This window comes from Myotis yumanensis, unplaced genomic scaffold (assembly GCF_028538775.1).
Source record: "Myotis yumanensis isolate MYYU_CA2020_CCGP unplaced genomic scaffold, mMyoYum1.0.hap1 SCAF_16, whole genome shotgun sequence".
Lineage (NCBI taxonomy): Eukaryota > Metazoa > Chordata > Mammalia > Chiroptera > Vespertilionidae > Myotis > Myotis yumanensis.
The window spans coordinates 42,177,674-42,204,983 of NW_027223767.1; the positions used below are offsets into that span (position 1 = coordinate 42,177,674).

Sequence of the window (27,310 nt, forward strand, 5' to 3'; positions counted from 1 at the left end):
TGGCTAAAGCAAGGAAATCTAACTAGGAGAGGATTAGCCAGATCCAGCAATAACGCCAGACTTGCTCTTCTAACGAAGGAGCCTAAGCAGCTGAGATTCTTTCGTGCAGATAAAAAAGGAGTCAGAGGGGATACGGTTTTCCTACCAGTTGACAAGAAAGTTTAACACTGTTCCTATACTTGTGATTTAAACCAGAGAAATCCTTTTACAGTAGGTCCTCGAATAACACCATTTCGTTCAATGTCATTTTGTTGTAAGTTGACGAGATGCGGCAGGAACTTAACTCTGTTTATATCAATTAGCTATGGTACAACTGATTTTGTTAACATCATTTCACTTAAAGGCGCAGAACCTATTGGTAATGTGAAGTGAGAACTTACTGTATCCTTATGTAAAGAAAGGGGGGTGGCAATCAGTAGAGGTTGGGGACCCGGACTGTGCACAAAGCTTCAAGTGCCTTGACCTCTCACCATTCTATTCCCATGGTCAATAATACCTACTTCAGTTGTCTCAAAATGTGAAAGCATAATTTCCCTTTGATGCAAATATCTAGAACAGTGAGATTTGGGCACACATCATACACTAAGAAAAATGTTAAGCGTCATTTTATTTAAGCTTCTCTTTGTGCGACCCTCCAGCCCTCGTAAGTGGCACACAGGACTCTTAATTTTGCAAAGGAGGACCCTTAGCTGCCCGCAGGGATGGGTTCTCACCACTACTGGCCATGGTGAGCAAAACCACCCAGCAAATACAAACCCCACGCTCCTCCTTTCCATCACAGAGACAAGTGCCCAACCGCCCTTCCCCTGCACTGGGTAAACGCTGCAGGAAAACAGAGCTACTTTCAGGAATCATGCAGCCTGAGAGAGTCAATGATTAGAGGTGATACAGCTCACTATTGGCTAATGAGCTGGAGATGAGAAGGGAGACACCTCTTCCCACCTTCCCGCAAGCATCAGTTAATTGTAGCCCATCTATCCTAACTTCCTACTCATTCATTTGCCCTTGAAATCAGAGGAAAATGAGCTTCATGAAAAAATGACTAATACTGACTAGTCCTTGCTACACATACCTATTAGTTGGAACCAAAGTAAGGCAGAGAATTTATTCCACCACCTGGACAAGTTCAGAGCAAGCATACCTCTGCAGATAGGCTGCATCACAGAGAAAAGATATCCCACAGCCACAAACCACACCCCTCGATAGTTTATCATTAGAGAAAACAGACCCCAAGTGCATTTCCTATTAGTAGCAGGTGAGCCGCACCATTTCGTAATAAGAGCTCCTGGGAGAAACAGACGTAAGCAGAGAACATGCTTTATTGAGTAGATATAGAACAGCACATTCTACCACATGTGGGGAAGGGTTAGCTTCAGTAAAAGGCCTTTACCCTTTAAGAAAACCCCCAGTGAAGTTGCTTTTGGATAAATTTTAACAGTGACACTGAAACTGGCAGGGAGCTGCCACTGAACATGCTTAAAATGAGCTCCCCCCAACCCACAGTGAATATTAAGTAGTGTACAGAGATGACAAGAGAAAGGCACAAATGACCAGAGTCGGGATTGTGGTGAGGGCTCCGTAAGAAGACAGCAGTGTTATAGGCGATCAAGTTGGGAAGGGTGACATGTCACACATCAAAAGCTGCCCCAAAATAGCAGGTTATAATGGGCTAGAGAGAAATTAGAGGGAGCATTTCTTCCTTCACTTAAATACCACCAAAGATAGGAGATCAGAGAAGAGGGGGACGGTGGCAAATCCCAGAGAGGAAATGGAGGAGTTCCTGGATGAGCATAAGCACTTGAGCCTAGAGGGAGGTGAGGCACTGCTGAAGAGAGAAGCAAACCGTGGCGGGGTGGCCATTCTGCCTTGCTGAGTCATGGGTGGAGATACTTTCAATTAGTTTCCACTTCTCCGGGGATGTTCAGACAGAAATCAGTGCAACTTATGTGAAGTAAAGGTGTGCTGCATCAGACTGGTACTGGTGGAAATGGTTTTGCAGTTAATGAACCAGTCAACATGCCGCATAAAAGGGAGAATGGGAAATTATTTTGGCACCTGCAAACATAACGGGGGCACTGAGTCAGGAGGGGGGAAAACATTTACTATTGGGCACTTTCTGGTGAGGCAAAAAGCATTCATTCCCTTCCACCAAGACATGGCCCACTGCCCACAGGTGAACTCGGCACAGAATCTCCACCGCTTCCCTCTCTCCATCTCATTCGCATAGAGGATGTGCTGTTCTCAAGACTAATCCCTGGGGGAAGCTTCAAAAGGATTTGGCTCTGGTCAGCCTGACACTGATCAAAACAAGTCTTTCCATAAAAATGGAGGAAAATATTTAAAGTGAGATGAAACCCAAAAGGAATGGACCCCTCCCAGCACACACACGTGTTACCTCTTCCCTGCCCGTCCAAAACACACATGTAAGGAATAATTGGAAAGGTCCCGGCAGTGGCAACTATATTTGGAGGTCTGGCGACCAGGCAGCAAGAAGCACTATTACAAGTTTAGAAGACACAACACAACCTCATGGGGCTAGAGAGCATGAGGAGAGAACCGGTGACTGGACAGGGACAGGACCAAACAGAACACCTTGGGTCAGTGCTATGAGGGACCTGCGCTCAAGTCTAATATAGATCCCATCCGGGCAACCTCACTGAGGCCGAAACAACAGTTCCTCAGAACCAGCGTCTGCAGTGTACATGAAGGTCGGAGCCAGGACAGTCCTGAGGGGGATGGCCTTCCCAAAGGATACTGTACTTGCCAATCACAAGAGCAACAGAAATGACAGACAGATCCCTAGGGTACGGATTCCTACTGCTGGGGTTCGCTGGCTCAGGTAACAGGTCACTTTAAGTGCCCTTGGGAGGGGTCCATTTTAAACAGCTGGGATCCATGGTTTTATTGGAATTGGATCTCTTGGCCTCTTTGGCTATCCACTCATCAATCAGGTCCTAGAGGAGAAAAATGGGAAAAATTACACACATTAAACTAAAATGGCATTATATATGAATTCCAACATGACTGTCAGCAAAGAAGGAATCACCAAAGGTTTAATAATATACTAAGGTGTAAAAAAATTATCTTTAACTTACAAAATGCTTTACTAGCGAATCCATCCTTCCTACTACAGCCTTAGTAATAGCTGAAAATCATTATTCATCTTCCCTAATGATAAATATGAGTCAACTAAAAATATTTTAAATGGCCCAGCCTATATGGCTCAGTGGATAAGCATCAACCTATGAACCAGGAGGTCACAGTTCCATTTTCCATCAGGGCACATGCCAAGTTGCAGGTTCGATCCTCAATGGGGGACAAGCAGGAGGCAGCTAATCAATGATTCTCTTTCATCATTGATGTTTCTATCTTTCTCTCCCTCTCCCTTCCACTCTGAAATCAATAAAAAAAATATATATTTTTTAATTGAAAATGGATTTGAGATAGCTTTCTGGAAGGAATTTAAAACCACTTTCACAAGCCCTGGAGTTTATTCATTCCACTCTATAGATGAGTGATTTTCTCCAATCTAAGAAAATTATTGAATGCTAGAAGTGTTGTACAACATACAGCTGCTTAACTAGTGCCATCCAAATGAGATAGGAGCTTACCAAAAGCTTCTGATAGGATAAGGTAGGATAAGCCGATGGAGGCATCAAAGCACGCTAAAGAAATGAGTCCATATAAAAAGGTGCACACAGTCAAACTCCTTTAAGAAGGGAAGGTTACCTTCCCTTAGGGTGAGTAAGGCCCCACTTTGCTGTTTAGGTTTCCAGGGACATTCATTAATGACCAAGCAGCTGATAAAAACTTACCTGTCTCTTTAAAACTAGGTGTTTTCCTTTCCAGTACTTGAGCATCTGAAGGGCTTGCAGAGTGCTGACAATGTCCACAGGATTCACAGCTGTCTCCTGGCTAATTTCTGAAACAGAAGATCTACTAAGAACCTGGCCAAAATGCAGACTCCCTGATCAAGTCCCCTCCTAAATCCCTCCCCCTTACAGGATATGCAAATGACCTCCAGATGGTTGCAGCATTTGATACTCAACCCAACCTGCTCAGAAAAAGTTTATGAAGCATTCATTTGACCAGTCCAAATAACTACAAAAGATAGACATTACAGCAAGAAACCACTCTTGGCCCCTACAGAAATCAAGTTCAAAGACCCATTCAGTGGGCCTCCTGTTAGGTCCAGACAAAACACAGAATGGGGCATTATCTTTGCAGGTTACAAAGCATGAACAGGGCCAAGTGGAAAAGTTAAAATATTCAGTGGAGTTAACATCTTGGGTAACAACCATTCCAGAGTCAAAAACCAACCTTTGATAGAAATCTCTTTGCCTTGGAAATTATGCAGGTAACGAAGAAGCACTTCTTTCCAGTAACTGCGATAGCTTATGAGCCCCAGATCTGAGAGGGGACGTTCTGGGGAACCAACTTTTTCTTCCACTTTGGAAAGCAAATAACCTGCCAGGGAACAAACACACAGGCTTTTTTAGCAACACCATATCCCATCCTAAGAGAAAAGTGTGCCAATATGGAAGAAGTTGTATGGAAGTACTCCGCAGTACCGATTAGAGTTCAGTCAACTTCATTCATTCAGTGGAATACTATATAGCTGTTGTAGAATATGCTGCCTTTGTATAAGCAAAAGGGGAAGAATGTGTATTTGCATTTACTCTAATAGACACTGAAAATTCTGAAAGACTAATAGAAACTTTAATAGCAATGGTTATCTGTAGGTGTGAGTTGGGAACAGGATACATAAGAATTGGGATGGGAAGCCATTTCATGACATAGCTTTTATTTTTCACGTTTTGAACTTTAATAGATTATCGGAACTATACCTGAAGAGGGCATGAAAGCGCTACTACACTCTTTCCTCATACCTTGCCTTGTGCATCTTTCACTTGGAGGTTTATATATATATGCTTACCATGTCCTTCAATAAACTGGTAAAAGCCCTGATGAATTTTTCTGAAGATCTAGTAGTCCTGAGATTGCCTTCCCTTAATGTAATTCAATTACCTTAAAAAGATTTTCAGTGAGATACCTCTAAAGATGAAGAGCTAAGAAAGAAAGTTTCTCATCAGTCATTCATGCTCTCTTTCAATGCTATAAAAAGTCTTTGCAACAAAGTACTAATACATGCTACAACATGGATGAACCTCGAAAACCTATACTACATGAAAGAAGCCACACAGACAAGAGCAGACTATATGCTTCCATTTATATGAAATGTCCAGAATGGGAAAATTCATGGAGACAAAAAGTAGATTAGTCCATAACACTGTAATAACTATGTACGGTGTCACATGGGTACTAGACTTCTGAGATAATCATTTCGTAATTATATAAATGTTTAATAACTATGCTGTACACCTGAAACTACTACGTCAACTGTAATGGGAAGAAATTTAAAGTATTTTTAAAAAGGTTAGCCCTGGCTGGCGGCTCAGTTGGTTGGAGTGTCATCCCATATAGCAAAGACTGCAGGTTCGATTCCCAGTCAGGTCACATACCCAGGTTGCAGGTTTGACCCCTGGTTGGGGCATGTATAGGAGGCAACCAATTGATGTTTTTCGCGCCCCCCTCCCCTTTCTCTAAATCACATTTAAAAAACAAAAACAAAAAAACCCAAAAACAAAAACATCCTTGGGTGAGGATTTTAAAAAAGTAGGTTAGTAGATGCTAAAACTGGTGAGATGGGGAAATGCGAAATCAATCATTGCTAATAAATATGAGATTTTTTGGAGGGGAAGATGAAAATCTAAACCTGGATTGTGAAGACTATTGCAAAACTCTAAATGTAGTGAAAAAAAAATCACTGAATTTTACATTTAAAATGGATGAATGTATGGCATGTAAATAACACCTCAGTAAAGTTGCTTTAAAAAAACAGATTTTCTCAGTACCACCCATGAAGTAGTTGGGGGGGTGCGGGGGGGGGGGGGGAGACACACCCGAATCTCAAGAAGCCTCTATCTAAACATTTACCATTTAACACTATAGGGACACAGTCAGCAGAATTCAGTCTGGGAAATACTCGAAAATGAACCTGCTTTCTGCAACAACTAAATAGCAAAGAAAAAAGATGGAGTGGGAACTTTCAGTTTAAAAATGTTTTACAAGTCACACCTATCAATTCCAATATATCAAATCTATCTGGATCTGAGTAACAATAAGAACAAAAATTTGGGAATTTACCTATATTTGGGAATATAGGTAAACCAAGATTCATGCACCGTGGGGTCCCTTGGCCTGTCTTGCACCCTCTCGCAATCCAGGACCCCTTGGGGATGTTGCAGTGCCCGAAGTAGCAGGAGGCCAGGGAGAAGCCCAAACAGGGGCCAGGTGGCGCATGGCTCCTGCTTATCCCGGCCCGCTGTGCCTGCCACTGCTGCTGCTTGGTAGCCAGCAGCGCTTTCTGCTGCAGCGGCTCCCAGCTGTGAGCCTGGCTTCTGGCTGAGTGGCGCTCCCCGAGTGGGAGCACACTGACCACCAGGGGGCAGCTCCTGCACTGAGCATCTGCCCCCCTGGTGGTCAGTGCACATCATAGCGACAGGTAGATTGGTTGCTTAAGCTTTTATATAGATAGATTATTCTACTTTTGTATATGTTTGAAAATTTCCATAAAAATCATTCTTGTAATAGGTGTTACCCATTAAAAATATGTAATCTCCCCCCCTATAATTCTAATTTTGACTAAAGCACGTGGAATGACAGTGAACGCAATAAGATACAGTTGATTCTCATTATTCACTGTACTTATGTTCTAAAAAGTCACTGCGAACACTAAATTATAAAATACTGAATCATCGCTCCTAGGAAAATAGAATTAGGTTCCTACAAGCCTCTGGTCACATTTTTGTCAACCAATCAGTATGTAACCTTTTTACGTATTTCTGTTTAACAACACTTTGTTTAATAGATATTGTTGATACAGTAACTTTGAACTTACAGCACAATAACCTATCCCGAATGAAGTGTAATACATATTTCTCTGTAATGTACATCAAAGCCTTTCTAGACAGTATTTCAGCACTATGTTAGGTGCCATTTAAAATCAGCAACAAAAACATGAAAAATATGACACTAATAGACCCTTGAAAGAACACTTGATTATACTGAGAGAGCTGAAACAAGGCACCTGTTTGACCTCAGATGGAAATGTGTGGTGACTTTTTTGCTGCTACACACATATCCACAAATGGCAGCAAAAGTATTGCTGCCAATACTCTGCTAAGAGTATTGATTTTGGGGTTACAAATACAGTTCTCGGTACTAGGCAAATTCCCAAATACAGAAGCCACAATTAATGAGCCCCAAAGCCTCTATCAGGTATATAGTCTGCCTCTAGAAAAGCCCTTACAAAACTGAAATCCCTAACACCCACGAACAGATTTGATGTCTTATGCATCTATGTGCTGTTCATAAATCCCAAGCTGGGATCATCCTAACAACCTCACTTTATTCTCCTCTAGTCTCCTACCAAGCTCAGGGTCCTGTATTCAATGTGTACCAGGCCAACTGATGATATTCAGGTTCTGCCGACTTACTCGTTCACTTAATACCAGTATACAAAGGCTACAAGCCAGGAATTGTAGGGACCACGGGACAAGACGACAACATTCACATGTTCCCTGCCATACGGAGCGTAGCAGTTTCACTTACTGAAATCAATGAGCATCTTGCCATAGCCCTGCCTCATGTACTGAGGCATAGTAAGGATACAGGATACATTGTAGTTGAGGAATGAATTCTTCTCCTAAAACCAAGAACAGATGAGCAGGTCATACGGGTTTAAAACTAAAGGTGTCAGCAGTCCCACAGATACAAAATAAGGCTGCTTGCAAAGTATCTGGCTAACCAGTCCTGGGAGTGGCTGTCCAGCTCACAGCTGTTACGCACTCTTTATGATGGCCAAAGCCATTCACCCCAGAGTTTCCCCAGCTCGGAGACCTCCAGTCTCTCTTAAGGGGGCTGACTCTCGGCTCTTTATAGTCACAGAGCAGGGCCAATCGGATTAGACTGCAGAGTCAGGCTAGGGCAGCTCCCTTCAAAAGCAATTTCTCAAAAGGGGGCTGGTTGCTACTGGTGAAGGGAGAGATCCCAAACAGTAAGTCCCCATTCTGGAAGGAGGTCAAAAACAATCCAATCATATATTGTAGGATTCCATTTATGCAAAATGTCTAGACAGAGACAGAAGGGCTGGAAGGCGTTGAGTGGAAATGGGGAGTGATGCTTATGGGTACGGGCTTCCTTACTGAGGTAATGAAAATAGCACAACTCTGCGACTACACTGAAGATCACTGTACACTTTAAATGAGTGAATTGTATGGTATGGGAATTATGTTTTTAATAAATTTGTCATCTTAAAAAGTCATAAACACATTCTGGCTTTGAGTCTTTAAAGGCACTGTGGCATTATCATGGGAAGAACCCAGTCTTTTTCCCAAAAAATATGGCAAAAGGAATATACTCCTGGTTTCCAGCTAATAACAGAAGAGGGCAAAGCCAGGAGAGTTGGCTTGACTACAAGTTGTGGGCTTGTGGGTTAGTAGGCAGGGCTCTGACCAGTAATTAATAGGCATCTCTAACCCTCAAGTCCAGAAATGAATAAACCAGAAGCTTTTAATAAAGAATGGCACATTTTCATTAAACAATCTTTGATATGGATTTTCCTTTTTTAAAAAAGGGAAGGGCTGTCATCATTATCCAGAATATGACCTTTTCCTGTCAGTGATTTGCGTTCCCAGTGCCAACATCAATCACCCTGCTCCGACCATTAGCTTCTTAATCTCCAGATCCTGCTGACCTTGGAAAAATACCCAATCAGGTGACAGCCAGTGTTGTCCGCTTCTGTCATGACATAGAACAGGAAGGGCTCCACATCATAATATAATGTTTTGTGGTCCAGGAAAAGCTTGGCCAACAGGCACAGGTTTTGGCAATAGATCTGGAAGCAGAAAAAGAGTTCATGTGTGGGCCAGTGACTCCTGAACTTATCAGATAAAGGCCTAAAATTACAGATCAGACCATTATACTTAATGAAGCAGAAAGTATGTATTTTGGCCAACAGACGAGTTCTATCTTCTTGACAAGGTGAGACGGACACAAAACAAATTCCTTCTGAAACCTGTCAATGTACAACCACCCCACTTTCTTAGGTCACCACTTTTTACCTTGTTTTTCTTGCCATCCACTTCAAACACGGATATTGAACCTTTGCGATATATCTCATCACCAGGGGGGTGTTTCCACACACACTTGGCCTGCAAGAGAATGGAACTGACATCAGGGGAACAAACCTTCCCAGCAAGATTGCTGCTCAGAAGCGAAAAAGAACTACAATTTTAGTCAGCGGAGATGACAGGTAGCTGAACACACTTGAGAACATGCAGCAAAACAAGATGTTTTCAGTATAACAATTTAAGGCTTCTAAATCACTGTAATATATTTATGATATTTTCTAGCAGTTTCGAGTAAGTTTTCTGGATTATATTCTGGCATCGTTTTAATCCAGGAGATTAAAACCATCTACTACATAAAAGCCAGATAAATAAAAATAGCCTTGCTTATTAGAAAATGCCTTGCAACAACAGGAAATCCTTAAGCAGCTTATTTCAAGCAGCTTAGAGTTGTTAAGATAAGAGTGCTTTACTCTCACCTTTACCAATAACTTCTCTGGCTGCCCCCAAGTGTCCCCTTTGTTACATAAGGAAATAGGAGCAAATCCTTCTGTGCAAAAAAAAAAAAAAAAGGGGGGGGGGGCGGGCGGGGCAAGGCAGCTTGGTTGAGCAGCAGGAAGCTGGGGTGGAGGGTGGCCCCCAGCAGCGCCAGCAGGGCACTTGGCCACAAGGGGGCACAAGGTACCCCTTTCCTTACTCTCAATCGTTAACAGATTTAAAGCAGCCCGTCAGCCATTGCTGTAAATCAGGGATTTTCAACCTTTTCCATCTCATGCACACATAAACTAATTACTAAAATTCTGCAGCATGCCAAAAAGTATATTTTTTACCAATCTGACAAAAAGAAAAAAGGTATAGTTTTGATTGTAATTACCTATCCTTTTTGTTCCAAGGTTACTTTTTTTTTTTAATATATTTTGATTTTTTACAGAAAGGAAGGAAGAGGGATAGAGTTAGAAACATCGATGAGAGAGAAACATCGATCAGCTGCCTCCTGCACACCCCCTATTGGGGATGTGCCCGCAACCAAGGTACATGTCCCTGACCGGAATCGAACCCAGGACCCTTCAGTCCGCAGGCCAATACTCTAACCACTGAGCCAAACCAGTTACGGCCAAGGTTACTTTTTTAAAAAATCAGGCCTACACTTGTTTATAAGAATTTCTGGTTCCAAGAATTAACCAATCAGCTCTGGCTGGTGTGGCTCAGTTGGTTGGGTGCTCTCCCATGCACCAAAAGGCTGCCCATTCAATTCTGGTCAAGTCACATGCCGAGGCTGCTCATATGCTCAGGTTGTGGGCTCAATCCCTCATTGGGGGTGTTTAGAGGGCAGCTGATCAATGTTACACTCTCACATTTCTCCCCCCCGCCCCCCGCCTCCTCTCTCTCTAAAAATCAATAAACTATTCTTTGTAAAAATATATATATATTTTATTGATTTTTTACAGAGAGGAAGGGAGAGGGATAGAGAGTTAGAAACATCGGATGAGAGAGAAACATCGATCAGCTGCTTCCTGCACACGCCCCACTGGGGATGTGCCCGAACCAAGGTACATGCCCTTGACTGGAATCGAACCTGGAACCCCTCAGTCCACAGGCCGACGCTCTATACACTGAGCCAAACCAGCTAGGGCTCAACAAACTATTCTTAAAAAACAATCAACTAATCAGATGCAAACTTATTATGCAACCTGACCAATAAGATGCAGCGCTATTATATGACCTATATGTTTATGGTTCAAGACAGAGCATTCACACTGGACAGACGGCTATTGTGTTGCCTGTCTTTTTTTGTATTTCACAATCTAAGGGGAAAGATGTCAGTGCCTCTGACTAAATAGTCAATTACTGTATGTTTTAAAAAGTTCTTGCACCACACCAGTTGAAAATCACTGCTATAAATAGGTGAATTCTTGAAAGATTTTATGTAAATACATTTAGAAAGCATATGTACATATCCAGAACATTTTCCATTATATTTTATTGTGACTTTTGGTCAACTTAAGAATCATGACCTATTTTGTCACATGCAAATCCAAATATTAATTGGAATTGCTTTGAAAAAGTTTCATCTATAGTTTGTCCCTATCACCACCACCGCTTTACTCATGTGGCTTTTCCCAAAAACAGACAAACTAACACCATTAGTTTAGAAACAGAAGCCAAACTGGGTCCAATTCAATGATTATTCCTGAAGCAATAGGAATCAGAAGTATGGCTTACTAGGTAAAGTAGGTTTTTATTTCCTGAAATTTAGTTTTTGTAATTCATAAAATACAGTAGAGATCCTCAAAAACTCAGAATGTTTACTTGACCTTCAGATTTATCCAGACCCTGTTTTCTCCACCTATTACTAGTTCTTGCCCCCTTTGGCTGTTTTATTGGTTAGTGCCACTAAATAACCAGAAACAAAAAGAAAAAAATGGCAAAAATGGTAAGCAGTTCACATCAATAAAAATAGCAGCCTTACGTTCACATAGCAAAACCATACTTTAGTTTATCTCCATGGTCTACAATCATGGAGACCAGTCCACCCAGCACCATCCTCCCCTGTGCCCTAGTGTCCCCACCAGTCTTTGCCCATCACCTCCCCTCCAGCACTCTATTCTCACCCCAAGTCAAGTGTGCCAGAGCCTGAAGGGCTTCATTCATAGGAGTGGTTTTGGGCCACAATGCTATAGATTGTGTGCTTCAGAGTCGGAAACACACACAAAGAAAGTTATCACCACACTGGGGAGAAGAATATAAGAACAGAAACCATGGGAAACCTGGATTATGGAGGTTCACCATATGGAAACCTTGGAAAATAAAGAAGGGGAAGGAGAGACACCCTAAAAGGCCTAGAGCCAAATTATGTTATGACAATAGAAACAAGATAAAAGAAAGGTTTCCCTGTCTGAAAGAGTCATCTCTGTCCCTTACCCTTTCCTCAATCCTACTCCATGGCAGAAAGTCCCTTTAAGACTTTAATTCCACAACTAGGGAAAGAAAGGTGGCTTAAAGCTGCAAAATAGCTAATAAGCATATTTGTCAACAATAAAATCAGATTCAAATCTTTATTCCTACAAGAAGGATGTTCTGAGACAAAAAAAAGCACTAAACAACTTCAGAAGGCCCCAAAGGACCCATTCTGTTAATGAAGTCTATGTTCATCTAATTTGCAACACTTAAAAACTAAGGGCAGAGGTCATCCATCTACAAAAGAACAATGGAAAAGAGCAAGCAGCAAGAAAAAAAGACAGGGAGGTGTGTATGATAGGATGTGGATAAAAACCATTGGCTGCTTTCAGTGCCACCCAGCACCAGCCAAGCCACAGGCTGTGTACCACCACCCTCATGTGGCTTTTGCTTTCCTATGCCTTTATCCCATTCCTGTGGACCACTGAGAGGTGCTTAGATAATTGTCATGAAGACACATGTCAAAATTTAGAGATCCTATTGCTTACTGCCAACATGATCATGAAACCCAGACAACTTACCATGTGTCGGCGGAGTATCGTTTGGCTCTTCATGTACTTTAAACAGAATTCACACATATAGAGCCGTCCGAGTCGTGCATATTCTTCAGGATAGGGAGAATGGTACCAAGTATCAAGCTCATAGCGACCAAAAGCTATTGTTTTAATCATGTTGCTCCCCTCTGTGATTTGGCCTTGCAGCCTTAACTTCTCCTATTGTACAGAAGAAATCAAAAGTCAACAGAGGTTTAGAATTATAGTTCACCTTTGAACAATATGGAGGGTTAGGGTCACCAACACCCCGCCCCATGCAGTTGAAAATGGCGTTTAACTTTTGACTCCACCAAAACATAAATACTAATAGTATAGTGTTGACCGGAAGTCTTATTGATAACATACAGTCGATAAACACGTTTTTAGTATGTTATATACTGTAGTCTTACAAATGTAAGCTATAGAAAAGAAAACATTAAGAAAATCATAAGGAAAAGAAAATACATTTTTAATATTTATTGAAAAACATTCACATTTCAATGGACCTGCAGAGTTGAAACCCATGTCAACTATAATCACCTTGTTTTTTGTAAAGTTATGTGCACACCATCATGCTAAGCTATGAAAAAAAAAGACACATTTGGCTTCTAAACTCATGAGAAACTCACTAAAGAGGGCTGGTGACATGGCCAAGAGTAATAAGGAAGGGTTAGTATAGGTCCCAGTGAAAACAGCTTTTCTCCGCTACGTACAACACTTAGGGTCTCCTCTCTTGAACATCAGAACAAGTCTCTGGTAAAATTGTGTTCTTACCAGTTTGAACCAAACTGAATTCTAAAAGGCAATCTACCACTAATATAAACTCCCCACCTTTTATAAGACATTCTAAAATTAAACAGAAAAAAATTATCTAGAATGTGCTTTACATATTCCCAGCCCTATGTACATCTACGTGACATATACCCACCCTCTCAACCTAGGTCCTTTAAAAAATGGTTTTTGAAACATGGACAGTGCTTACTTCTGAAATCTGGAGTTCAGGAAGCAGAAATATGTTTGGATATCTATCACCACTCAGTGGCTATAGGATTTTAAAGCAGAACCAGATAGAGCATTGAGAAAGGCTAGCCTAGGAATGCCCTGGTTCCTGAGTACACCTAGAGAAAACCAGCAAAGCCGCCCATCCCAGCCAAGAGCAACTAGCAAACCTTGCCACCTACAAAACTTTCAACAAGCGTATCAGGATTTTGAAATGAAGTATTCAATAAAATGTAAAGAAACAAAAAAGAGAGGAAGAGATTTACTTTACAGAGATTCCCTCAATCCATTTAATCAATCACAATTTTCATAAAGCAAACTTATTGAAAATTCTGCCGACAGTATCAAAACTAAATGTTAACTGTTGATAAAAATCAGAACAGAAAACCAGCTTAATTGTAAAACTTGGATCTGTCAAAAGATTAAGTCTAAAATGTCTGACAACAGCCTTTTCCATTATCCCTCTTCAATATTCTTTTTATTCTTTTACAGTTGTATTGAAGGGCTGAGGCACCCCTGGAAAGGTGAGTACCAGTTTAAGAGTACAGCGGGGTATCTCCCAGTCCACAGGTTCTCAGAATTGCAAATTACTAGAGGCAAGGGGGGTACCTATTGTTTTATTCAGCTAACCACCTCCACCAAACAGGTCATCAGGAAATGAGGCGGAGGGAGGAGGGGTAATTAATTTTAAATATGAATGGGAAGGCAGACAGTCTCAAGTAAGGATAGCTGGGGGAAGGGGAAAGGGATTCAAGCAGCAAGGTACATCAATTCCCATCTAACTGATCACTAGTCATTTTTCTTGGGCGAACTGCTCCTCACAAATGGTCCTCAGCTAGAGGCTTACTACTCACCAAGTCCTCTGAAGCCCGGGCTTGTGCTCTTCGGAAAAGATCTAAGTCATACTCGCTCGTCAGGTTTTCCAAGAGAGGTTCCCGCGTGTTCCCGTAGGTCTGCCTGTGTTCCTAGGAAAACAACCAGAGCGTGAGACTCTCTGCTTCTAAGAACATCATCTATTTCATTTCAATCGATGCCAAGCTACTTTTTCTAATGCCTACCATATGCCAAGCATTACCCTAGGCACCATGGATTTGGCAGACATACTATTTATCAGGTAGGTTAATGCCAGAAGACACCCATACGCACCCTGGTGAATCTGGAAAGAAAATGCTCCTACCGCCTCTCCAAAAGGGAGTTTCATTCTTCTCTATCTCTAAATGAGCACCTCATGGATAAAAATGCTATGCCTCCCCATTTGTCCCTCTGAAAACGTGCACCACAGTATAAATAAGTATAACAAGCCCAAAAGCACCACAGATTCCTAGAATCCTGAGATCTGGAAGAAACCCTGGTGGAAACTCCCTCATTTGGAAACAAGACAAAAAAAACAAATCTCAAAGCCTTAGAGTCTGAGATTTTAGACTGAAAGGTGAATTTGCAGGTAGGAAAGGGCAGCTGTATGAAACAGTGTTCTGTAAATTCTTTCCCTTGAACTTCTTCGCCATCATTACACTGTCCGCCAAAGGCACCGTCATGTTCTCACTTTAGAACTCCAGCCGAAGTATGTATGAAAAACTAGCTAGCCCCTTTGAAAAATATTTTACTAAATACTAAGCAAGAACAAGAGGAAACAGTCAGAAAACTAGAAACATTAAAATAATCCAGTTTTAAACAAGTATCAAACCTTACCATGGCATTCACTACAAGTATCCGTTCACTGGAAAGAAATCCTACAAGAGGAACTTCCCTTTTAAACCTTTGATTCTAGCCCTTCCCACTCCATCCTAGACTCCACCTCCCACCCAGAGAATAGAAGATGATGGTAGTTAGGAGGAGTGAATGGCTCATCCCAAGAAGAACATTACAGATTTCACACATATATTAGCACAAGAAGAAACCATTCAACAGTACCTGTATGCCTAGTAAAATTTCTTAAGGTTATCCTGGGCCCAGCTGATGTATATCTTTTTTAATTTGGACTACATCTAAGTATTATTCTAATGTCATGAACTTTGTATTTTTTAACTTAAAAAAAAATCCTATCCAGCATTTTCACCAGGAAGGTTGGGTCCGAATAACCTCACCCAAACAATAGAAAGCAGATGTTTTTAAGATAAATTTCAGGAACTTTTACTGCAGACACTCTTTCTACCTGTATGATTCTTGGCGAATTAGCTCTCTAAACCTGTTTCCCATCTATAAAATAGGTGAAACACCATCCATCTTTGCTACAGATTATGGGAGCAACATAACCACAGTGCCTAGCACAAGCACTCAATAAGTGGCATTATGTGTTACCATACCATTACACCTCTACCCAATTTGTAGATAAAAACATTGAACAATACAAAGAGAAGAATACAACCTTGCAGGGTCCTTCCTCAACACACCCCACACAGTCTAGTGGAGTGTTTAGCTTCAAATTCACCCCACAACCCACAACTCATCTCACATTCGCCCATCTCCATTTATTCATAAAGTCCTTTTCAAGACAGTGAAGACCACCAAAAAAGTAAATACAGTTTGGCATATTTTTGTCTTAGTGACGCCATGCTGACTGCCTAAGTAATCACAAACCATACTTTTAATAATCTACTCTAAGGACTAAATAAGCAAACATTCCACCTCCATGAAATAATTAAAACACACACACACACACACACACACACACACACACACAAATGCATCAAAGAAAGACCGAGCGATCACATGCCAAAATGTTATATTTTGGAGGGTCATTTTTACTGTAATTTTTCTTCTCTATTTTTTTGGTATTTTCAGTAGTTAAGCATTTGTTAATAGGTTTATAATAAAGTAAATCTTTACTTAAAAATTAAAGTTATGCAAAATGTTTTTAAATTTTTTTTACTGATGGATTAATTTTGGAGCGAGGAAGGAAGAGAGAGAGACAGACACATCAATTTGTTGTTCCACTTATTTATGCATTCATTAGTTAACAACTAGAGGACTGAACTTTTTTATTCATCTAAATTCTAACAGTATTTTTTTTTTTTTTTTGGAAGACCTCCGGTTTCCACTCATAACAGCCAGTTTTGGGGGATTTTAGTAAACTCTAACTGCCAGAAAACAGTCCTTCTACTTATAGAGAATACCAAACAACAAATCTGAAAAACAGAAGCTTAGAAACCAAAAGAAGTTCATGCTAATTAAATAGTTAACTTTTTCTCACCAAGTATTTCTCTTTCTGTTCTTTGCTCAGCCCGGAATTTCTTTTCTTCCTGAGTTCAGCGACCTTTTCCTTATATCGCAGCTGCCTGTCTGTTGGTGCCTAAAAGGAAGAAGAGGAGAAAATTGGCAAGCTAGGTAGAAAACGCATTGTGTAATTAGTTTCAAAATGAAAGTAACAACCAACTGGGGAGGGGTGGCGTGGGAATGTCAGATGCGTTACAACCACCATGTTAAAATGACTGGCAATTTTAACATCCAAATCGAGTGCCCTGTCAGTTAATATGAGTTCAGGAATGTACTTATTTTGATATTAACCCAAACAGAACATAAAGGAAGGATGGAAGTCTCCACCAAAGCAAAAGTAGTAAAAGAAAGGTCATTTCAATTCAATAAGCATTTATTGAAAGCTTACCGCTTTACAAGTACTGACATAAAAATTTAAAAACTGAGTAAGAATAGAGCCAAAGATAGACAACAAAGAGAACTCTACCATTTACAGAGTGCTTATCCCCCAAGCACTGAGGATAGGGACGTTAGATGTATGATTTAGCTGACTACCCTGCTAGGTAGGTATTAGTCACTCCTTTTTATTAACAAGAAAATAAAATTTAGGGAAGTTAGCTGACCTGTCCAAGACCACACTGCTAAAGTGAAAGAATCACAGTATTCAAATCCTGTTTGGTTCCAAAGCCAAACTTCTCCCTCATCGCCATGCTTCTTCTGCTATCCACCTATAACCTAACCTCAAAAACAGATATCACATGGTGAGCTATATATATTTAATATGTGACAAGGCCAAACAACATTCTGAGAACATTACAGTGGGAATGCATAAAGAAGAAATGCATTAATGGTAGAAGTTTTGGGAAGAATTTCTACAACAGCTGAGAGTTGTACAAGGCCTTGAAGGGTAAATACAATTTCTTCTTGGTATAGGAATATAGAGTTTGGGCAGAAAACCAGCAAGAGTAAAGACCAAGGGCATTCAGGGAGAAACAAGGAATTAAGTGTAATCAGTGGGTATGAATGTTCAGAAAAGCAGAAGGATTAGGGTAAAGCAGCATCTTGGAATTCAAGGGAAGAGAGAATTAGAAGAAAAAACGACATCAGCAACAAATGTCAAATGCTGAGGAAAAGTCACTGGTGAGCTTGGAAACATTCTAGCAGAGTGGGGGCATTTGAAGGTAAAAGGTAAATTACAATGGGTTAAAAAGTAGATGCAAAATGAGGAAATAGAGCAGCAGGTGTAATCTTTCAAATAACCAGGATTATCTGTTGCTGTTGTTGTTGTTATAAATTGCATGCTTCCTTCATTTATGATGTAGAAGTTGGTTTCATGAAAATTTACTATTTGAAAAACAATTATGATTCTGAGTTTGACTAAAGACCAGTTATTTAGACATAATACCATAGGAAACAAGAGGCATGAAATACCTAAAGACAGTCATGGGCAGAGCATATCCAAAACTTGGCTCTCAAACTGGGAATGGCCAGAGCTTTAACAAGGCCCATACCTGATGCCTGGTTGCATGCCTGTTGTTGTCATCTTGCCTGTGGGACAGCATCCTTTCTTCTATCTGCTTATCCCGGCTCTGTGCTCTCACCTGCAACCATCAACAGCGTCAATAAATCCACCTGCTTCTACAACTGTTTACTTAACGCAAACAATACAAGAACAAATCCCCTGAATTTATGTGGTACTTTTACTTTCAAAGGTCTTCACATTTATTATCACCAAATCTGTAAGACATAGATAAGGCAAGCTTCCATTCCATTATCTCAGCCATTAACCGAGAATCAGAGAAGTGAAACAATTACAACTAAATCATGATAAAACTAAAAATTTGAAGTTTAATTGATGACTCTGAGCCTGGACTCTTTCCACTGTACAATTAAAAAGAAACAGTGCAAGAAAGAGGAAGTGCAAGAACAGAATGAAGAAGTACAGAGAAAATGTTAGATACCTAGGGTCAAGTCTATATGGAAACTTAACTATGTAGTCATGTTATCTTAGACAAATCATATCATCTTTCCAATAGTTTCACTTTCATCTTCTGGTAAGTGAGGACTCATATACAACTGCCTATTCAACTTCAACAGTCAAACTCAGCATGGTCCAAACAGAAGACTGACATTCTCCCACAGATCTGCTCCACCCAAATCTTCCCTACATCAATAAAGAGCAACACTTCCTAAACAAATGATCAGGTCAAAAACTTTAATGTCATCCTTGATTCTTTTTCTCTCACACCTCACATCGAACCCATCAGCAAGTCTATTACACTGCCTCCCTCCAAAATATATCCCGAATCCAACCAATTTTAACTATCTTCACTGACAGAACAACAGCCCAGGCCACTGCCTACTGCCTGAACTTTGGAGCAGCCTTCCAACTAGTCTACCCTGCGTCAGCTCTTGGCCCCTCCAGTCCATTCTCCACACACTAGCAAGCTGTGATTTTTGAAAAGGGTTTATGAAATTACATCACCCCTTTGATAAAGCCTTCCAGCTGCTTCCCACAGCCATCAGAATACAAATATACCCCTTGTGCCAAGACCTACAGGTCCTTTTGATCTGGATCCGGCTTCCTCATTTCCCATCATGCTCCAGTCACAGTGGCCAACTTTTGGTCCCTCAAACCCAACAGTTTGTCTCCACCTCACAACCTTTGTGCTTGCTCATCCTTCTACTTAAGCTCTCTCATCCTACATCTTGACACAACTGCCTCTTTGTCGTCACCCATGACTCAGATCAAATGCCAACACCTCAAAAAGGTTTTCCTAACGACCCAAGCATAAGCAGTGCCACACCCCTTCATCACCCCCAAGGCAGTCACTTTCTGAAATGACTGTAGTCTTTTTGTTTCTTATATTTATCACTTTATTAAATTCTTATTTACTTAGTAATTTATATGTTGATTTGGCTTCCCACCATGAGAATGTAAACTCCTTGAATGCAGTAGCCTTTTATCTCATTCACAGAATCCTTAGATACCAACAACAGTGTCTGGCACATGCAGTCACAGAAATCTAGGACTGAATAAAAATGGTCATATCACTGAGAGCAATCATTTACCAGGACACTTAGAGTAATCATATACATGCAAGTATTTTTAAAATGTTAGAGCTTTGAATAAATGTGAGGAATTAGTCTAATCTTTCCATTTGGGATTCTAAATATAATAAAAATATATGTATCTTTCAGAAATTCTCCTGATCCTCCAAGCACATGTTCCAGTGGTAAAGATGGATTATGCTGAGCCTGATTCCCCTTGAAAGAGGAAAAATTCAAGTAATGCTTTCCTTTCTTCAGAATTTTATTCCACTACTGAAATTTTTATTTTTAAAAAATAAATTGCTAAGGTAACATGCTCATATTGCTACAGGCCAACAATCTTAAGTTATAGCTTAGGAAGACTTTTATGTAAAACCATTGACAGTATCAGATCGTTCTGTTTAGAAACAAGAGGTAGAGACAAGTCTCAAAAAAGAGAGATCACAGCTATTTTCAGAGAAAGAAGCACATAATGCCTTGTCAGCTTTGATGCAGATGTTGGCAGAGCTGCTCCCGTTTTGACCTGGTCTCAGACTAATAATGGGAAGATAATGGGAAGACCTGCCACTTACTCTTACATGGAGCAGAAGAAACTGCCTTGGTTATACAAGAGAATTGGAATGAAAAAAAACAAGTGTCCTCAACCTTAAAATCCATGTAAGCACTGGCAGTATACTACGTTGCTGCAAGAATGAACACATAAGGAAACTTTCCATCCTGTGGTCAACTTGTAAATAAGAGAAAAAATTCCTGAATCAGGGAGAAGTAATGTTAGCTGGGGAATCTAATTTTCTCAGGATGCAACTGCCTCAGACAGGAATAAACCTGGGACCCTGAACTTATTAACAAAATAACAACCACAAATCAATACTCTGGTTTAACCAGCTTGGATAACCTGTCCAAATAGTATCCAAGCAAACCATTTAATTAACAATATTCTCAACTCTTGCTTCCCATAGTTAGTTTTCTGGTCCCATCCTTGATAGCAGCAACCCACACAGAAACATATAAAATAGGATCTTAGGTTCTACTTCTAAATCCATTATGCTAAAATCCCAAAAGTTATTTAAGACTACATTTTTCAAGAATTTAAAATAAGAATTAGCCAAGAGTAGATGTGACTGAGAGTAACAAAAAGGAAGACTATTCCACAGAAAGAAAAAAATTATGAAAACTTTTTTAAAAGCAAAATGTCTTCATAGATTTACAAGATGAGAACCTAATGCATAAATATTGAGACCATATATTTATGCAAATCAGCACTTAATGAAAAAGGTCCCTAGAAGTCTTTGTAACTTTCAATGAAAAATAATGCATTAGGCCCTAACTGGTTTGGCTCAGTGGATAGAGCATTGGCCTGCGGACTCAAGGGTCCCAGGTTCGATTCCGGTCAAGGGCATGTACCTTGGTTGCGGGCACATCCCCAGTGGGGAGTGTGCAGGAGACAGCTGATCGGTGTTTCTCTCTCATTGATGTTTCTGGGTCTCTTTCCCTCTCCCTTCCTCTCTGTAAAAAAAATCAATAAAATATATTAAAAAAAAAAAAAAGAAAGAAAGAAAGAAAAATAATGCATTAGAAGGTGATGCTCCAAATATTCCATAGATAATCTTCTTGTTAATTTCTTTCAAAGCATTCATTACATACTATAATTAATTATTTTATCTGTTTAATTAACTATTGTTTTTAAAAACACAGTTGTTTTATATGATGTTTCCTCCACTAGAATTTAAGAGGGAGAACCTTGCCAACTGTCCACACTGGATCTCCACTATTTAGCAAAGTGCCTGGCAAATGGTAAGCACTTGATAAGTACATGCTGAATAAACGAGAACATAATTACCTTGCACTCGTCAGCTGAGAGGTTGTGATAAAGCGGGCATCCTGAGATGGAAAAATGTCTCTCATGTTTTCCTGTAAGATGTCCTGTTAAAGGAGGGGAAAACTTAATTTCAAGATAGAATATTTAAGCTTAGAAAGTGCTGTTTTTCTCCATAACAAACCTGGTTCTTTGCCATATAATTTTTATCAAATATATGTCTGGTCAAACAGATTGAATCAGACAGACTGAATCCAAAAGAGGTAAGTGCTACTAAGGACTATGAGTTGCACCCACAATAAATTCTTTTCTTCCACAGGTTGAATGTGGCAATATTTGAGGATACCTGTGTATGTTCAATATAAATTGTAATTCCTTCTGTTCTGATGATGTATTTCTCAAATTGCAAAATGTCATAAAGCCATATACTTATAATAAAGGCACAAAATCACAAGCAGGAATATTCTCTTTTGGCAGAATTTAATTTTCCTATGCTAAACTGATCAAGTCATAAGGTAACAAGTGTACTTCATATCATGCAATTTTATCCTACCTGATGAACTTCTTTCAATAATCAACAGAAACATAAAAAATGAAGAAGGAAATGGCCTTTTCTATTCATATAAGTAAATATATTTGATAGTTTTGGACCAAATTAAATATATTCCTTATTTGGGTGGTGGGGCTGGTTTCATTTAAAGATTTAGGCTTCTGCCCTAACCGGTTTGGCTCAGTGGATAGAGCGTCGGCCTGCGGACTCAAGGGTTCCAGGTTCGACTCCAGTCAAGGGCATGTACCTTGGTTGCAGGCACATCCCCAGTGGGGAGTGTGCAGGAGGCAGCTGATCGATGTTTCTCTCTCATCGATGTTTCTAACTCTCTATCCCTCTCCCTTCCTCTCTGTAAAAAATCAATAAAATATATTTAAAAAAAAAAAAAAAAGATTTAGGCTTCTTCCATCATCAAACTTTTAAACAGGCAGTTTGCACAAGGCCCTCTTATGAGGAGAAAATGTTAGGAATAACAATACAAAAAAGCTCATTTTACCTAAAGGGGCATCTCCTCATTTTTCTATTTTTCATGTGGTGAAAACATACAGGGAATTGAAAATTATTTCCTTTTTAAACATCTCAACCAAAAGTTTATAAAACACCTAAGGTTGAGAGGGATGGTGAGAGAATGCAAGTGGCATAAAAAGATAAATTGGCTAAGTTAAATCACTATCTATGGATATCTTTACCTTTCTTTCATAAAAAAAGACATTTAATTTTGTGTAAATGAGACACTGGAATTTAAAAAATTATACTTCATGGGGAAAAAAGAAATTAAAAAATTACTTCATGATTTGTAGAATAAGCTTTAAAGGGCAAAAATAGTCCAAGTTTTCAGGGAGATGGGAATATATGATACACAGACAGTCATTTCTCAAGAACTGTAAAATACTAGTGGCCCGGTGCATGGATTCGTGCACACTGAAAGGAAATTAATTAGAAGAAATATTTTAATATCGCTATTTGCCCTTTCTCTATAATAGAAGTGTCAACCAAATTCCTGATAGACAATGACAGATTGAAACACATGCGTGCGATTGGCGCCAGCGAGAGCTTTATATGTATCGCGCATGTGCAAGTCACCGTTTATTTTTAAATTGCCAGTGCGCATCATATGTAACGGTCGGTTGGACGGTCGGTCGGACGGTCACTTAGCCTTTTATGTATATATATGTAGATAGATAGATAGATAGATAGATAGATAGGTAGATAGACAGATAATTTTTAGAAATCCATACATTTTTATATCGGGCACAAAAACTACCCCCAGTGGTCAAACACAGTATATAAAATCTAAAGTATCACTGCTACGGCAAGCCTTTTTAGATACTGTGCATTTATAACTTCTGAGTAAATTATTCATGTTTTGCTTTATATGTAAACTAAAACTAATTTAATGTGTCTATATTAAAAATTTTAAAAGGACAGCTGATCTATTGACCTAGCCATTGCTATCCAACAGATTTTCTAAAAACACCAAATACACACATACAAGGCTATCCATTACAGTACTAATCAAAATAGGTAAAAATGAAAAATAATCTAAATGTCAATCAACATAGGACAATTTAAGTAATTTATGAACTATCAATACAATGGAATGCTCTGTATCCTCTAAGTGCTAATAATGTAAAATACCCAAGATGTCAAACCAACCATTGTGTATTTTCCTTTTTATGAATACCAACACAAAAGAAATATGTGTACATATACGTGTGCTTATACTCTATGTATAGAAACTAACTAGAAGCACTCATAAAAATTACCAACAGTAGCTTTATATCTGGGGCATATGAAGGAAGAATTTATACTTATGTACTTCAAGCCCTCTTATAGGGTTTTAACTTTTCACAGGCACATAATACTTCCACACCAAAATTTTTTTTAAGTTAATGCCATTGCTTTGCCTATGATAAAGAGTAGAACAGGATCAAGAATAATTTTGGAAGCTCAGGTTCATACATTTCAAACTCTGCCAATAAAATAAAACCAAAAGTCAAAATAAACTTTCCTCTGACCCAGCACATCTCTATTTACCCTCTGGTCTACCTCATTAAGGGGGCTAAGCCCTGGGCATAACGAACACACAATTAGACCCCTACTCTGACTTCATCTCCTCTTCTCCATTCCGGTCACTCTGCCCCAGGCATAAAGGCCCTGAAGTGCGCCTCACATTGCTTAAGCATTCTCCTGCCCCAGACCTGTGGCACTGCTGTTCCCTCTAAGCTTATCACTTATTCCCGATACTCATATGGCTCTTTCTCACTTCTTTCAGGTTTCTCCTCAAATGTCAAGGTATCAGAGTGGCTTTCCCTAATCTACTGTGTGTGCCCATGCACAAACAATATTCTACCCTCTTTGCACACCATACTATGTATTTTCCTCCATAGCATGTATCTCTAGTTAATGAATATACGTAGCTATCTGGTTTGCCTTTCCCAGTTAGCTACCTCCAAGAGTATTGGGATTTAGACATAGTCACAACTATATCACCAGAACTTTATTTACTTTTAAATATGTTTCTATTGATTTCAGAGAGGTAGGGGAAGGGAAAGGGAGAGGGAGAGGGAGAGAGGGAGGGAGGGAAGGTGAGAGAGGGAGGGAGAGAGAAAGAGAGAGAGAGAGAGAGAGAGAGAGAGAGAGAGAGAAACATCAATGATGAGAGAATCACCGATAGGCTACCTCCTGCACGCCCCCTATTGGGGATTGAGCACATAACCCAGGCATGTGCCTTGACCAGGAATTGAACTGTGACCCCAATTCATGGATCAATGCTCAACCACTGAGCCACACCCGCCAGACATCACCAGAACTTTAAAAAGTATCTGACACATGGCAAATATTCAATAAGTATTTACTGAATGACTGGTTAAACATCTATATATAAAAAAGGCTGTGACCGACCATCTGTTGGTCCAACCAACCGACTGACTGGTACATGATGTGCACTGGCAATTTAAAAACAAACGTTGACTCGCATGTGCTTGATACATATAAAGCTCTCACTATAAAGCTCTTTCTTCTAATTAATTTCCTTTCAATGTGCATGAATCTGTGCACCGGGCCACTACTAGTATATATAAAATAAAAGTACAATTTAGGGATGCATGGATAGTGACTAGCAGATTTCCTTACCCTCTTAAAGTACATTAGCTATCTCTTGCTTGTACTGGGGTTTATATGATGACACCTATTCTTAGTTTTTCATTATTTATCCCAAGGAAATTGATTTAGGCCTGAAACAATTATCTTGAATGATAATTATTACAGCATTCAGAGGAACTTTTGCTCTATTTTATGCATTTTTATGGTTAATTTTTTTTTTTTGAGAAACTGCTGCTAAAATCAGGAATATATTCAGATAAATAAAATACTAGGAAAAATGCACTGGTAGCCTGCATAACAGCGACTTACTCTGGTCTACCTTTTTTCCTGAACCTGGTAGCCACATTCAAAGGCTAAATCTGAGTAATGAAAGGCCCCTTATCTCCCAACCAGCACCTTCCAACTCTAGACAAAAGCTTAAGTCTAACATTTGCACCTAAGCTCACCTAGAGAGTACAAATAAGGTTTAAGCCGTGACAGGAATCCCTCCGTAAGGATTCAAAGTCTGTCAGAAGAAAACAATAAAATGTTCTATATGAAAGAAATATTTATCTAGTTTGTATTTACTAAATACACAAAGCCACAGGACCAAAAACCACTGAAGTCACAAAAGTCCAGAGTTTCATCTGTAGTCTTTTAGTTTAATTGCCTCTTGATAAGTAATCTGTTTTCTCATTTAACAGCTATGGCCCTATCACCACTATTCTTCACTAGCTTATACTCTATTAATCCTCATTAAGCTTATACCATGTACCATGCAATGAGATATTGGAAAATAACTGGTCTTCTGTTTCATTTTTGCTAGAAAAAGGAGAGACTTTGCCAATGGGAAAAGCTCTCAATTTAAACTGAATAGTGTATCACAGTTAATTTCCAGATCTATTATTATGGACAATAGGCCACGAAGCAGAAATGCTTTTATTCAAGTGGGCAATTCATTGTTACTCTGAGCATGTGGCCACTGAAGAGCCTAAGAAGCTAGATCACAACGGAACATTGAACATTTCTGGGTGATTCTAATTCTGGAGGGAGAGAGAACCACAGAACACAGGGTGTCACCAAGTTGGGGCACACTTACCCAGAGAGTTACAGCCTGGTGTAGGACACTTCATGTTAAAATTATAGCTTTCATGGAAGCGGCGGCGCTTGGGGCGATGAGAGAGGTCGCTGCCCGAGTCTTTCAGGGACATGTCCTTGGCAATGCTCTCATCATGAGACACGTTGGGGCTGGAGATATCTATGTCAGACTCAGAAGAAGGTGCGTTTCCAGTTGGTGTTCGAGGTGGAGACTCATCATGATCAGCTGTATTTTTAGTTTCTACAATAAAAGCAATTGGTAGAACTTGTGAAAAGGGTTCATTTAGTTAGAGGTTTACTATTCAGAAGTGTTTATGGTCTTCCCAGATCTTCTATGATTTGACCAGTAACTTTTAGCTGCTACAAAAGCTAAATGAAGAACAAAAAAATGAACATTGTTCCTTTTGTGCAACTTTAAATTCTGATTAAAATTTAAATTTGGAGTTTCCCTAATACATTTTACGTATCTGTGTTTCTCCTAAGCCCTCAATCATGGCTAATCAAAACTGAATACAAAAAAATTTTTTAAAAGCATTACCATCCCACTCCATTTCTAGGAGATACACAGGATGGAAGACAAATGAGAATGCTTTGTCTTTCTGGATGACACTGAACAGACTTGGTGTGAAAGTGTGAATAGACCTGACTCTTGAGCTAGCTGTTGGTAATCTAACAATTCCAATTCCAAACTCTAAGTCAGGAGTTGCAGCCTTGGCCAACATGGCTCAGTTGGTTGGAGCGTCGTCCAGTGCACCAAAAGGTCACAGGTTCAATTCCTGATTAGGGCACATGTCTGTGTTGCGAGTTCTCTCTCTTCCTCCCTCTTTAAAATCAATAA

General features: G+C 39.8%; 1 protein-coding gene across 5 annotated transcripts in view; it reads right to left on the reverse strand.

Moving 5' to 3' along the window:
- Positions 1-1,301: 1,301 nt before the first annotated feature.
- Positions 1,302-27,310, reverse strand: part of KAT7 (lysine acetyltransferase 7) — a 32,838-nt gene continuing 6,829 nt past the window's right edge. For 3 of the 5 annotated variants that reach the window (XM_070394747.1, XM_070394745.1, XM_070394746.1), the window contains 11 exons: positions 26,474-26,713; positions 21,765-21,847; positions 16,872-16,970; positions 14,536-14,646; positions 12,671-12,862; positions 9,186-9,275; positions 8,819-8,959; positions 7,675-7,768; positions 4,321-4,467; positions 3,816-3,922; positions 1,302-2,954 (listed from right to left, as the gene is read on the reverse strand). In XM_070394747.1, the coding sequence (XP_070250848.1) occupies positions 2,853-2,954; positions 3,816-3,922; positions 4,321-4,467; positions 7,675-7,768; positions 8,819-8,959; positions 9,186-9,275; positions 12,671-12,862; positions 14,536-14,646; positions 16,872-16,970; positions 21,765-21,847; positions 26,474-26,713 (1,406 nt within the window). In that variant the 3' untranslated portion in view covers positions 1,302-2,852. Of the gene's footprint in view, positions 2,955-3,815; positions 3,923-4,320; positions 4,468-7,674; positions 7,769-8,818; positions 8,960-9,185; positions 9,276-12,670; positions 12,863-14,535; positions 14,647-16,871; positions 16,971-18,384; positions 18,475-21,328; positions 21,431-21,764; positions 21,848-26,473; positions 26,714-27,310 lie in introns of all 5 variants that reach the window. The other 2 variants (XM_070394743.1, XM_070394744.1) reach the window with 2 other exon arrangements.